At 39.4% G+C, this 12,476-nt stretch overlaps 1 protein-coding gene across 1 annotated transcript in view; it reads left to right on the top strand.

The window, feature by feature from the left end:
• Nucleotides 1–12,476, top strand: part of rgs12a (regulator of G protein signaling 12a) — a 36,373-nt gene that overhangs the window by 5,107 nt on the left and 18,790 nt on the right. The window contains 1 exon segment of the mRNA XM_020624351.1: nucleotides 1,626–1,718. Coding sequence (XP_020480007.1) covers nucleotides 1,626–1,718 — 93 coding nt within the window.

Here is a 12,476-nt window from a genome sequence, read left to right as displayed (position 1 = left end):
AAACCGGTCTATAATTTGTGAAGTTGTGCTTATCACCAGATTTATACAAAGGAATAACCTTTGCTATTTTCATATTTTTGGGGAACTGCCCAAGTCGAAACGACATGTTAAAAACATGGGTTAATGGTTTACATATCCCCTCGATTACCCATTTAACCATTGTCATAGTGATACCATCACTATCACTAGATGTTTTATTACCACATTTGTTCACTATCTCTATAATTTCCTTTTCAACTTTTTCCTTTCGATTGTATTGTTATTTATAGTGACGGATGTATCATCTGCACAAATGTGTCTTGTTAAACCAGGACCAACATTCACAAACATTCGCTTCATTACCTGTTGCATATGTTTACTGGATGTGATATATTTTCAACCAAAGACAAAATGCTGTTCTTCATTTTATTTTGAGAGACTTAAAGAGGTAGAAGATATCCAAAAAGAAAAAAAAATGGAGGAAATTCTGAGAAAATGAACATCAGCTTATTTGTCATACCGTGATTTAATTTTTTCTCAATATTCTAGCATTTTAAATAAAATTGTTGGAGCTTGTTTTTTGCCCATAATTATATATAATTTATCAGCTGTGTGTTAATGAGACATCTCACCTCAAAATGCCTTTAAATAGTTTATTGTTTTATGGTCATACTGAGACAAGCGCATCTGTTTCTGTACTTATTCATGTTAAACACAGCAACACAGGATGTATTAAAAAGTCACAGGGAAATGAGTTTCCAGATATTGAGGGGGTGGTAGTAGGTCTGTTTTTGGTGGCACCTAAAATGAAATACAGTACCAGTATTTCAACTGGCAATTGGTGTTGAGTGGGAGTTGAGCCCAGACATTTGTGTGTGTGTGTGTGTGTGTGTGTGTGTGTGTGCTGTCATCATTGCCCACAAGATGTCCCTGTGTATCCATACAGTCCTGGAAATGAGCCTCTCTCAGGAGAACAGGGTTGTGTGAATTTCTTTCTTTCTGTCAGCTATAGCTCCATTTAATCGGCATGTCTATAACTATGTTTTTGTAAATGGCATGGCAAGAAGTTAAGTATCAAACTCTATAGTTTGAGCTTCCTTATAAATAATTAGCTAGTGTTGTCAACCTTATTTATTCAAGCCAGTTATTTTCCTGTTCATAAATCAGATTTGGACTGTGTATCTATCCCCCAGCTTCTTCCATTAGATTAGAAGCAAAACTATCTTGCACAGGAAGCCAGACTAATTACAGGGTAGAGCCCATGTCATGCAGCAGTATCTGCACTTCTTAAACAAACATTATACACAGCTTCTCTGATGTTGGTTGGTTAAACTGCATTAGGATTTCTGAAATGATAAAACCATGCAGGTTCTATCTGATCTCTTATGGTAGCCTTTCACAAACTGTAACATTAGTGCTTAGTACTGGCTTATAATCCAGGTTAACTTTATGTGACCATTGTGCATGTTGTCAGAGAGGACTGTGCATAATGACCCCTTTTATCTAGAAATGCCACAGCTATAGTAGAGAGATCTGTCAAAACTAATAGCAGTGCTGGCATTTTCAGATCTTTTTCAACTGATTTACCATAAACTCACATCTCACTTCACACCCGATGTTTACCTGTGTCTCCTGTATTTTGATAGGGCTCCAGGTTTTGGGGTATGGGTATTGTCCGTTCTTCTAAGCGCCGTTCTGCCAAACGTCTCAGCCTGGCACGATCACTGGATGACCTTGAGGTAGGCACCATGTTCTTCTACTTTTTTTCTGGCTTTTGTAATTGTTGAATATCTATGACTTTTTGCATCTTATGTAAATTCGGAGCATTCACATATTTATTCAACCATTTTTGCCATCGTTATTCTTCAGCAAAGGTGTTTCAAAACGATAAACCATTGCAATTTTTTTTTTTTATTTCCACTGGGAAAATCCTCAACACTTTAAATTGCATGTAATGTTTTCATGTTGATGACCATCCCCCTTTTTCAATCTGCACCATTTTCTGCTCTTTTTAACCTTTCATTTCCAATGCCTTGACCTCTGCATTTTCTGGTACACTTGTGGCAAAGGGTTGCTCACAGAGTGGTCTTTGTATGGACCAGAGGCATAGTCCTGCTTGTTTGGCTCCGCTAATGAGCACTGCTGTAGGACTGTGCTTTTCTCCAGTGGTCTATACATGCATGCATTGTTCATGCACAGTGATTCATATTCATAAACACACACAGACTATTCCTGCATCTGATAATTCACTCTAAACAACACATCACAAGACACAAAAACAAACTAAAAAGTGGTATACTGCACTGTGTATTCACACATTAGTCACAGGCACAAGCAGACAGACCGGCAGACCACATGCTGTACTCACAGAGGCACACCTCAGATCTCCTCCTCAGGATTGTCTCAACACACACTAAAAGTGCCACTGTTAAACAGCTCCAGGTTCTGAGCCAGTCGGTGCCAGACATACACACAGGTTATAACAGCTGCAGAGTTTCTGCTTGTATGCTGCAACTTTTATGCTGTCTTTCATTGTTCATTTTCTGTAATCACTAGTCCACAGTATGTTCATATTCTCAACCAAAGGTTCTGCAAATGCTAATACCACTCACCCTTAATCCTTACTGTGTGTTAATATTGTAAGAAACTATATAGGTTGCTTTGTTCTGATCAATTCATTATTAGTTTTTTTCTATCAGTAAAATAGCTTCTGAGTTTGACATCATCCCCTTTACAAGTCTTGTTATTAGATATTCTTGCTCTCTTTAAAATGTGTACAACTAGAAGCTTCACATTGCTGTAATCAGTTGTATATTTTGCACTTCTTAGATGATACTATTTGTCTTGGGAAAAAATAACAGCCGCTAGAACTAGAGCTGGATGCTTTCACACTTGTAGCAGTGTGTTTTCCGTCTTACACCTCGAGTTACACAATGTTGAACACACCTGTAATAAAGACTTCACGCCTCTATCAGGAGCCAGCTCTGACACCAGCAGGGAGAGACAAGCTCGGGCTGGTCTAATATGGTGATAGTGCCGGTAATGTCACAAAAACGTATTCAAGAATTATGGGTAGTATGATTTCTGTACATAATCAAGCTGTGGCATGTTGGCTGGAGTATAAATGGCTAAAAGACCGGTGTTAAACAGCTGGTTTGGTTCGGCATTTATGTATTATTGAAAACGGAATGTGGTTGTCCTATAATGACAGTTTTGTCATTATAGGACACAAACAGGACTTTGATTATGGTGCCAGAATTACTGATTTATGAATGTGGCCTTTCATTGTTAGGTAAAGCAAGGCAAGTTTATTTATGCAGCACATTTTCATAAATAAACACAATTCAGAGTGCTTTACACAATGCAGACACAAGTAGGTAAAGCATTAAAATAAGTACACAGATAAAATATTAGAATGCAAATTAGATTAAAATATTAAAAGCAACAATTACATGACAGCAGAAAGTAGCAAGGCTCGATACCTAGAACTTTAGGATAGCTGTGACAGACTGGATTCTCACTGTTCTTATTAGGTTTTGTACCCCTTCAGTCTTCCCAACTAACCTCTGGGTACTAACATCACTTAGGCATATGTTATGGAGACTTGTCTGTTTAATTCCATTTAGCCACCTGCTTTAAACTTCCCTTTCTCTCTCCTTATAGCTGGTTTCAAAAATCTGCATTCAGCAAACTGGAATAATGTTTTTTAGTAAAGGAATATCGCTGTGTTCTAGGGTTACATAACATTTTATTGATAAACAAAAATGTTTAATAGTAGGATTTTATTAAAGCACTAATAGGATTACATTTACATTCATGCAGTAGAATAAATTCGCTGTGTGAACAAACATGTCTGCTATTTGCTTTGAACGAAACCGTGTTGACAGCCTCAGACCAAATCTAACTGTTCAGACCAAAGTCATTAACTGGTCTATACATTCTAGGTAGGAATAGGAATGTTTTATAGTTGACAAAGGCAATTAGATACTCAACTGGTCCTTGCCCCAGGGCTCTCATTTCAAAGACTGACCTTCACCCTGGGTTCATGGTCAGAGATCAGATTGTGCACTTCTAAAACCCCCTCTCACAGCAAACCAAAATCCATCAAATAGTATTACCAAGTTATGTCCTTATAAAGACTTACACACGCAAGGTTTGGTAGTTCCACTTAACAAGAGATTTGTGTATTTGTTAGATAAAGTCCCCATTTTAATTATGCCTCTATGAAGAGCTTGTTCATTAGAAGACAGACAGAGGCTAGAAATTAGATCATGAGAACTTTTTTCTTTCTGAGGGCTATGCTTCACTTTAGAGAGAATACATATAATGAAGACTCAACCTGTCACACAGAACTGTTGGCCTTAAATGACTCCTTGCTTTTATATATTTAGTGTGGAGTGCAGAAGGAGTACGAGCACAGACTTGAGGTGCTGAAGTGTTTGGTTTCTGCAGGACTTTCAAACTTGTATATTGTTGTGAATTATGTTCTGAAGGACTGTTCTCATGGCACGTTTTGCAAAAATATGTGATAAGCTCTCAGTCAGTGCATGCATCTGGACTCACAAGGACACCATGAGACTATTTTGGAGTTCACCATCAGCAGTCAGGGCAGACCCTTGTGGATAACCCTTTCATGTGGCCTCGCTGCATGTTGTGGATGAGTCCAGAACAAGTTGGACGCGTGCGGCTGTGTTGCTTTTTCCATGGTCGGTGATGTGCGTCACAGTGGCTAGCACAGGAATGAGCAAATGCTTGTTCACATTACAAAGGCTCTGACATGTAGCTTTTGCACCCCATGCCCCAAGCCACAATAGCACATATACTGCAACATATTTTGACATGTGCCTTTCTAGTTCTTTGGCGAAACTGCTTTATAATTCATTGTTTATGTGGGTAGCGATTCGTTTCCCTGCATATTGTGATGAAGAGTGATGCATGCTATGCAGTTGTTTGATCGTACGATGTTTAGACATGTCAAAGAATGTGCTGCTTTGTACCTCCTTGTCTTATTTCCATGCAGAGCTTGTCAGGGCCCTACTGAAAATGCCCCCACATCCCACTGCTCTACCATTATTAGCTGATTTCATCACAGACTCATTGTTTCTGGCTCCAAACAGATGCTTTGTGCCCGCGATGCTCAGCGATTGACAGTGTGTTCAACTTTGCAGAGATGACACCATTAGCTGGCTGCTGTGCCTGTGTTCACACTGACTCTGCCTTCTGAGGTGTTGCGGCATGTGGAACATCTGTTAGTGTGAGTCATTAGTTAATGCACTCTGTTTTATTCAGTCATATTCAAGGTGCCTGCTGGGAATTTGGCGCATCTCCTTTGCTCCATGAGTGTGAAGTTTCTCCTCTCCTTTTAGGTGTGGAGACATTAGCAGCTCTTGTTTGCGCACCTGTGGGTAATAGATCTATCCTGTAGGCGTAGCAGAAAGAAAGAGAAGGCATGAAGACCCACGGACGGGGAGGGAGGTAAACAGAGAGAAAGGAGAAATTTACAGCAAAGACAGAAAGAGGGAGGGAGAGATAGGAGCCGGCAGCAGAGGAGGAGAGGGAGCTTTTGAATTCCCAGTAGCTCTCAGGATTTTCGGTTCTCCAGCATGCTCCCCCCCTCCTCCTTGTTGAGCTCTGCCTCTCTGCCCTGCAAACACTGACTCGCACACGCACCACGGAGCTCTAGCGGATGGACTCGTTTAGACACACCAGGCGTGTGGAGCAGCGCTGAAAACGAGCCAAACACACGCACACAGCGCCATACATGGAGGAAACTTTAACTCTCAACTCTGTAAGTCTTGTCATGAAGTCTTCATTTGTCATTATAATGGCTGTCTTCATTTCTGCTCTATTTTCTGATGCTTATCTGATCTTTATCTTTCACACTAGTGTTATATTCCATGCCACTGTTACTTTTCCTTCTTTGGGCTCTTTGTAGCTCCTGTTGTAGCCTTTGAGCAGCATACAGTGGTTAGCTTGTGTGGTCTGTTAGAGGAATGTTTTGGCCAGTGCCAGCTGAACTCTCATATGCCTTGCACTATACAGCAAAATATGGTCTAGCATCTATATCAGGATGCACGCTGACTTTAAATGAGACATTCTACTGAAAAGGATTTGTGAAATGACCCAGAATTATTGTTGTAAATTGCATGGGCCTTTGAATGAAATGTGCTCTGTTGCGCTCACCCAGAGAGGTGACCCTTTTTCAGAAAAGTAAGATTTGATGCGAGAGGAACAGAGATCAGAGGTGGTTGTTGTCAGATAGAATTTAATCCCCAGTGAAAGTTCAGTAGCATTATATGTTAAGGTGACTGTGTAACAGATACAGTTTAGTTTGAACTTGCAGTGGTTGCTGCATGTCCCTGCTATGATTGACAAGCCTTCTTATTCACTTACCTCAGAGCAAGCTTTGTTAAGATATACACTGCATGAATTTTGTTGCTCAAACAATATATCTTAAAGAAACTAATTAATACTATATGCAACCAAAGATTGATTTGTGTAATGGCGATTATTAATATCCGTAGTTGCTAAAATTAGTCGCCATACTAAATGATATAAATTCTTTGCTCAGTTTTAGATGTGGTTGTTATGAGAAAATGAGCAGAAATTGTATGTTCCTGGGGTTTAGCAGGAGAGGCAGGAGAACACGACACACTTTTATCTCACATCACATGGCCAGCTCTGGAGTGTGGGTGGACAGTTGCGCTCACAAAATGTGTCCTTAGGCTAGCATTATAGGATGCAAAGACTAAGCAGCCTGACATTTTCTAAATCTCTCCAGTATGGTTCCTTTTCTTCTTTCCTCCTTTTGTAAGAGATTTTATTACAGTTACACTGCTTTCTCCAAACCCACCAACTGGAAAAACAGTACATTAACACAAGAGAACTTGAGTTTTTTAACTCCAGCTGCTGCTCAATGTATGAATACAGAGCAGCCAATAACCAGATGACCAGATGCGACTGTGGTTGCTGACTTTGCTGTTTAACCAAATTGTAACCACAGAAAATACCCACTGCCTCGCCATCTCTGGACAGAGACTCACTGCAGTTCCATTCTTGGCTGCTGTACACCACTGCTATGACATCATCAATTGACAGTCAGGATTATGATGGGGTTTTTTTGTAGTTAACCATACAGCTCTTCATCATTCCCTGTTGATTGGCAGTAGGGAAATCTGTCTGAACCAGAATGTCTGTGGATGATCTATGAATGTATTCACATCCATAGTTCAGGATGTCTGTGGATGTGATTCTGGAAATGATTCATTCCCCACTCACTGTTTACCTTCCTCTGTCATACTATTATTAAAATTCTCTACTTCACTGAAAGGAAATCTACTGCCAAGGGTGCGGAGGTTACTCAACAAGGAACTGCTGTAGAACTGCTGAAATCTTGTATCACCTCCTTGGTAAGAGTTTAGACATGTCTGGGATAATGTTGGCTGCTTGTTGTGTTCAATTTGTTACCTCACACCTGTAGCAAGACAACGCTGGGGTGCATTGGCTTCATGTCAGAGATGGTGAGCAAGACAGCCTGTGTTGTTTGAACTGGAGAGGCTCAGAAAGTGTATGTAGTTGGTATCATTTTTACCTTGTGTGTTGGCGAAATCTGCTGTCGAACCAGGCCAAGGTCCTGCCTACTCATCACTTTGGAAGTCATAAACCTGGATTGTTGGAGCAGCCAAGTTACTCTCAGTCTTAATGAGGGATTTGCTTGGTGCTCTGTTTTGGCAGCCTTAACACTAACTTTTCCTCATGAACTAATTCTATATCATCTTTATCTTGTGGTCAACATAAAGAAATATAATTAATTTTTTTATATATGTAACTTGGTTATTACATGACCCTATTGCTTTAGGTTGACAAAGAAATGCAATATAATGATCTAGACTCTGTGTCAATTGTGTTTCTATAGGCAGTAGATGAAAGGATTGCCCAGAAATGCAAATTCTTCTAAATAGCAGTGTTATCATGAAATATAAGTAAAGGGTGAATAGTACAGTGAGTTTACATATAATAGAAATAAATAAATGTCTAGCCCTCAGCCTTGATGGATGAACTAAAGGCAAACTTTCCCAATCTCACTCAGCCCACTCAGCTTCCCCTCATAAAAAATGTTCCTTTCAGACATGCACTCCTTTCCATTAATCTGACGGCACCTAAATGTTTCTGCTTCATGTCTGAATGAGCACCCAGGTCACTTTTATGTAAAAGTCACCACGGCTTTTCAGATGTGGGATATGTAACATTTCTGGCTTCATCAATCCGCTAAAGTGACAGCTTTCTGACATTTGATTTGATTTGATTTGATTTATTCTTTCAAGCATATAAAACAGTTGATATAACAACACATAATCCAATATCAATTTGCTTATACCTAGTACATGCTTGAACGGAGTAGGAAGAAGTCAGACTTATCCAGTCCTACCCCATGACATCATCTTACCATCATTGGTTTGCAAGCAATAAATGATTCACTTCTACACACACACATATTATACTAAAAAAAGAACATAACAGTGTTACATCACACAAGTGATATACTAAAGAATGGTTACAACATATACACCACACCCACAATGTTCCATCTGGTTAATCATTAAACCTGTTCTTGCATATATCTTGATTGACACATACCTTTATATTTATGTTTAAACTCGTCAATTCTATTACTATTTTTTATGTCTACACTTAAATTATTCCATAGTTTTATCCCACTTATGGAAATACAAAACCTTTTTTTGGTTGTACGTATAGCATGAACTTTTAAATTTAACTGACCCCTTAAATTGTATCCCCCTTCTCTTTCATTAAATAGTTTTTGAATTCCACCAGGTAATAAATTGTTCCTGGCTTTATACATAAACACTGCCGTCTTATATCCCACTAAATCGAAAAAGTTTAGCAATTTACACATAGTGACATTCAGAGATATATCACTTCTACATTAATGTTCCTCATGACCATGATGGATAGAGCCACACTACATGCACAATATTGGACTCAGTATATCCAAAAGGACAGTGGGGTGTTAGGTCAGCACAGGAAATAAACAATTGTGGCACTTGTTACTGGCAACATATAGACAGGCAGATATTTATTAATATTGTAACCTTCAGACAGCAACTGTACCCAAGCACACAGACTTTCCAAAACAGTGTACATTTTAGTATAAGTTAGTTTTATGGAAAACCGGGTGGGTTCACAGGGCTAATTATAAGTGTTGGGTTTCAGGTTGGAAAGTCTATTTCTGGAGTTTTTTTATGGAAGAGAAAGAGAGCAGTAGGAGGGTGTGGTGGCATCTTATGTGGTTTACCTCCCTCAAGCCCTCCAGGCTCATGGAAGTGCAGTCCTTTCTCTGTGATAGTAAATTGCGATGGGAGGGGTCATGGTCACTTTTTCTAGTTTCCCTCTGTTTTTGTGGGGTTCAGCTGGGCCTATACCCACCTGTGACATGTAAAGACTCCTTTTAGTTTCAGCTTGAGTTAAAATCGTGTTTTCATGTATGGTTTTTGGCTTCACATTTATAGGTAGTGGCTCTGGTGCCATGTTCCTGACCCTGTGTAGGGCAGCTAAGTGAAAAGGATAAACATGTCCATAGAGATGATTACTTGAACTCCCTTTAGCTTTTTTTATAAGCAACAAGTGGGTAACACACATGCACACCAGTAGCACTGCACAAATCATAGTAATGCCCCTTTAATCCAGACAGGAACAGAGCCGTACCCATCTGCTGTGGTTAACCGCTTAGAGCTGAGGAACAGGCAGTAGATTAATGCCGATCAGGGTGATTAAAAGATGAAATGCACTGTGACCATGTCTTTAAAGACGTCAAGTACAACTCATTTATTTACTGAGGGGATTATACTTAAAAGCCTCTTCGACACGTCTGGAGTCTTTACATGGCTCATGGTATAGGCCCAGACATGTGTCCACCCAACATCATTCTGAAGTTTGATGTAGGATCCGTGTCCATTTGTTTAATAGAAAAGCCTTTTTATTATATTATTTTATGACTAAACTCTTCAGAGGCCAACGTGATAAAAGACTGTTGACTTCCCACTCAAGAATGTAACACTATCTCTATACACACATAACAGATGACTGATCTGAATGTGACCCTGTAAAAATTGTCTAAAGTCATTTAAAGTCAAATTTCCTAATGTAAATATTTTCTCACACTACTGGCTGAGTAAATCAGCCAGTAGGGCGAGTTGTTTCCACTAAGAAATTCAAATGATGCTTTTTTTGTATCCGCATCGTTGCCTCAAAGTTAAAAGTTATGCACAAAAGTGGTGGAAACAAAGTAGTAACTATTATTCTACATTTATGTCTGTAAAGTCAGGTATCTATTTGCCAGACTGGTGCAAAATGCCATTGTATTTTGACTAATATTCAAATTCAGAATGATTTGAGCAGTGTTGGTGAAATGTTTCACCAAAATTTGATGTCTTTTGTATTTTTATTTTTTTAAGCAAACACAAATTGAGAGTTTAATTGACTCAAAAATTGTTAGTGTCACAACAAATTTTTTCCTAGAGCACGTGAAACTCAGGTCATAAGTCAACCTGGAATTACACATCTGGCATCATTTCTGCGGCTCTCATGACATACGTAGGAGCCTGACTATAAGCCACACATATTCAGAATGTAACTAGGTACTCGGTATGGAGTTTCACAGCCCTTGATCTATGAACACAATGAAAATAGTAAACCCAAGCAGATGCTAATTGTGATCATGTTGTTTACCATTCCTGGTCCCTTAGCGCCACATAAGCATGCTGACCCCGAAGGATCTTGCTAATGGCAGATTTGTTGAGACACACTAGATTTCCCACAGTAAAAACACAGGACCCTGCTTGTCAGTCTCCAAAAATCAAGCAAAGATTTGTGTGTCCACACAGTCTTCACTGAGACATTGTCAGAGGAGTGTCATAGTTGTCTAGAGTCATTCTCCCTCTCAACTCTACACTCCTTGCTTAGTTGGGAAAGAAATGCTTCTTCAGCCTTATCAGCCACTGCACCCTCATCCTCCATCCCTTGAAAGAAAGTTGCCTCCATGCAAGGCTATTTTGTTGATGTTATTTTCAGGGAATGATTTGTTGTCTGCTGCAGATTGCAGGTCCAGATTATTTTCCATCTTCGGTCAAGACTACTTGGTGCAGAGCTTGACATGCAATTAGTTAAGTCTTGTGACACGCAGCGCTCAGTGTCACTGTGAATCCTGTCTAGAAATGTTTAGAAACTAGATTAAATCAAGTGGCAGCACAGGGCTCACATGAAAACCTTTTATTTTATGGCAGCAGTTAGCAGCACTAAAGCAAGAAATAGAAGAGGCATTTGGTTTGAACATTCCAACATGTTTTGCTCTTGTTGCATGCTCACCCTTCCTTTGTACTTTGCAAAATGAAGTAAACTGTACCGTAAAATGCACAGGCAATGTTGTCACTTTTTCTCTATGAGTGCAATATGTACTCAAAATCCAGTTCATGAAAAAAAAAGTCATTTTATTTTCTAACTCATTCCAATAAGTAGCGGGTGTGCGGTTGAGAGAGCTCCAGGAAACAAATGAGCGTATCGGCAAAAAAGCTGAAAAGTCAACTTTTGCTGCAACGAAATGTGATGTCTGGCAAGGTGAAGTTTTAGCCAATCAAATATATACAAGCGCACATTCCTGGTGGATTACTTTTTAATGCAAGTGGTGTATTTCTGCAAATTGTTGCAACAAAAAAATAAAATGATATCACGGTGTTGCAAAATCTTTCCTTTTGTGTCACCAAGAGGGCTGTGCAGTGTTTTGTCTCTGTAACTAAAAACTGAATTCCTGCATTGTATTTCGTCAAGTTCACACCAACACAGCACTTTGACTTTTGTATTTAATGCAGACTATTTGGTACTAAGAATCCTTGAATCTCCTCTGATGGTGAAATTCAGAAATCTATATCTGACAATTGTTCTACATTTCTAAAATTACAGGGATTGGCTTCCTGTCTGAATGCGCACCTGGGTCACTTTTCCATAGCGATGGCAATCTTTCTATGTCTGCCGAAGTGACATTCCCACGTCACTTCCAACACGGCACAAGTCTGAACTGCGTGCAGTCCTGCTAATGAATAGGCAGGCACAAGATGTACGTACTGATGCAGTATATTGTTACGTACAGTGGGCCAACAGTCTAGGTGCCTACATGTCTCTTGTGCATCTGTTTAAGTTGCTCAGCTCATAAAAACAATATTGTTATGGAGAATGCCTAAACAACAATAATGTAACAACAAAACTTTCTCCTGCAACACACTCACATTCATCTGCCATGTTGTAGTAAGAAAAGTCTGGCCTCATAAATGATACTTCACTTGATATACTGTCCAATCTCATGTATGGTATAAATATATAACTGACCTACTGTATGTCTGAATGACAAGAAGCCATAGCTTTAGCCAATGCAGCCAGGATGTTACATATCCCATGTCAGAAACTGCTCTTTTCTGTTACTCTTT

The sequence above is a fragment of the Monopterus albus genome, unplaced genomic scaffold (genome assembly GCF_001952655.1).
Source record: "Monopterus albus unplaced genomic scaffold, M_albus_1.0 scaffold326.1, whole genome shotgun sequence".
Classification (NCBI taxonomy): Eukaryota; Metazoa; Chordata; class Actinopteri; order Synbranchiformes; family Synbranchidae; genus Monopterus; species Monopterus albus.
The sequence above is the reverse complement of the archived record's forward strand: the minus strand, read 5'-3'. Positions and strand labels throughout refer to the sequence as shown.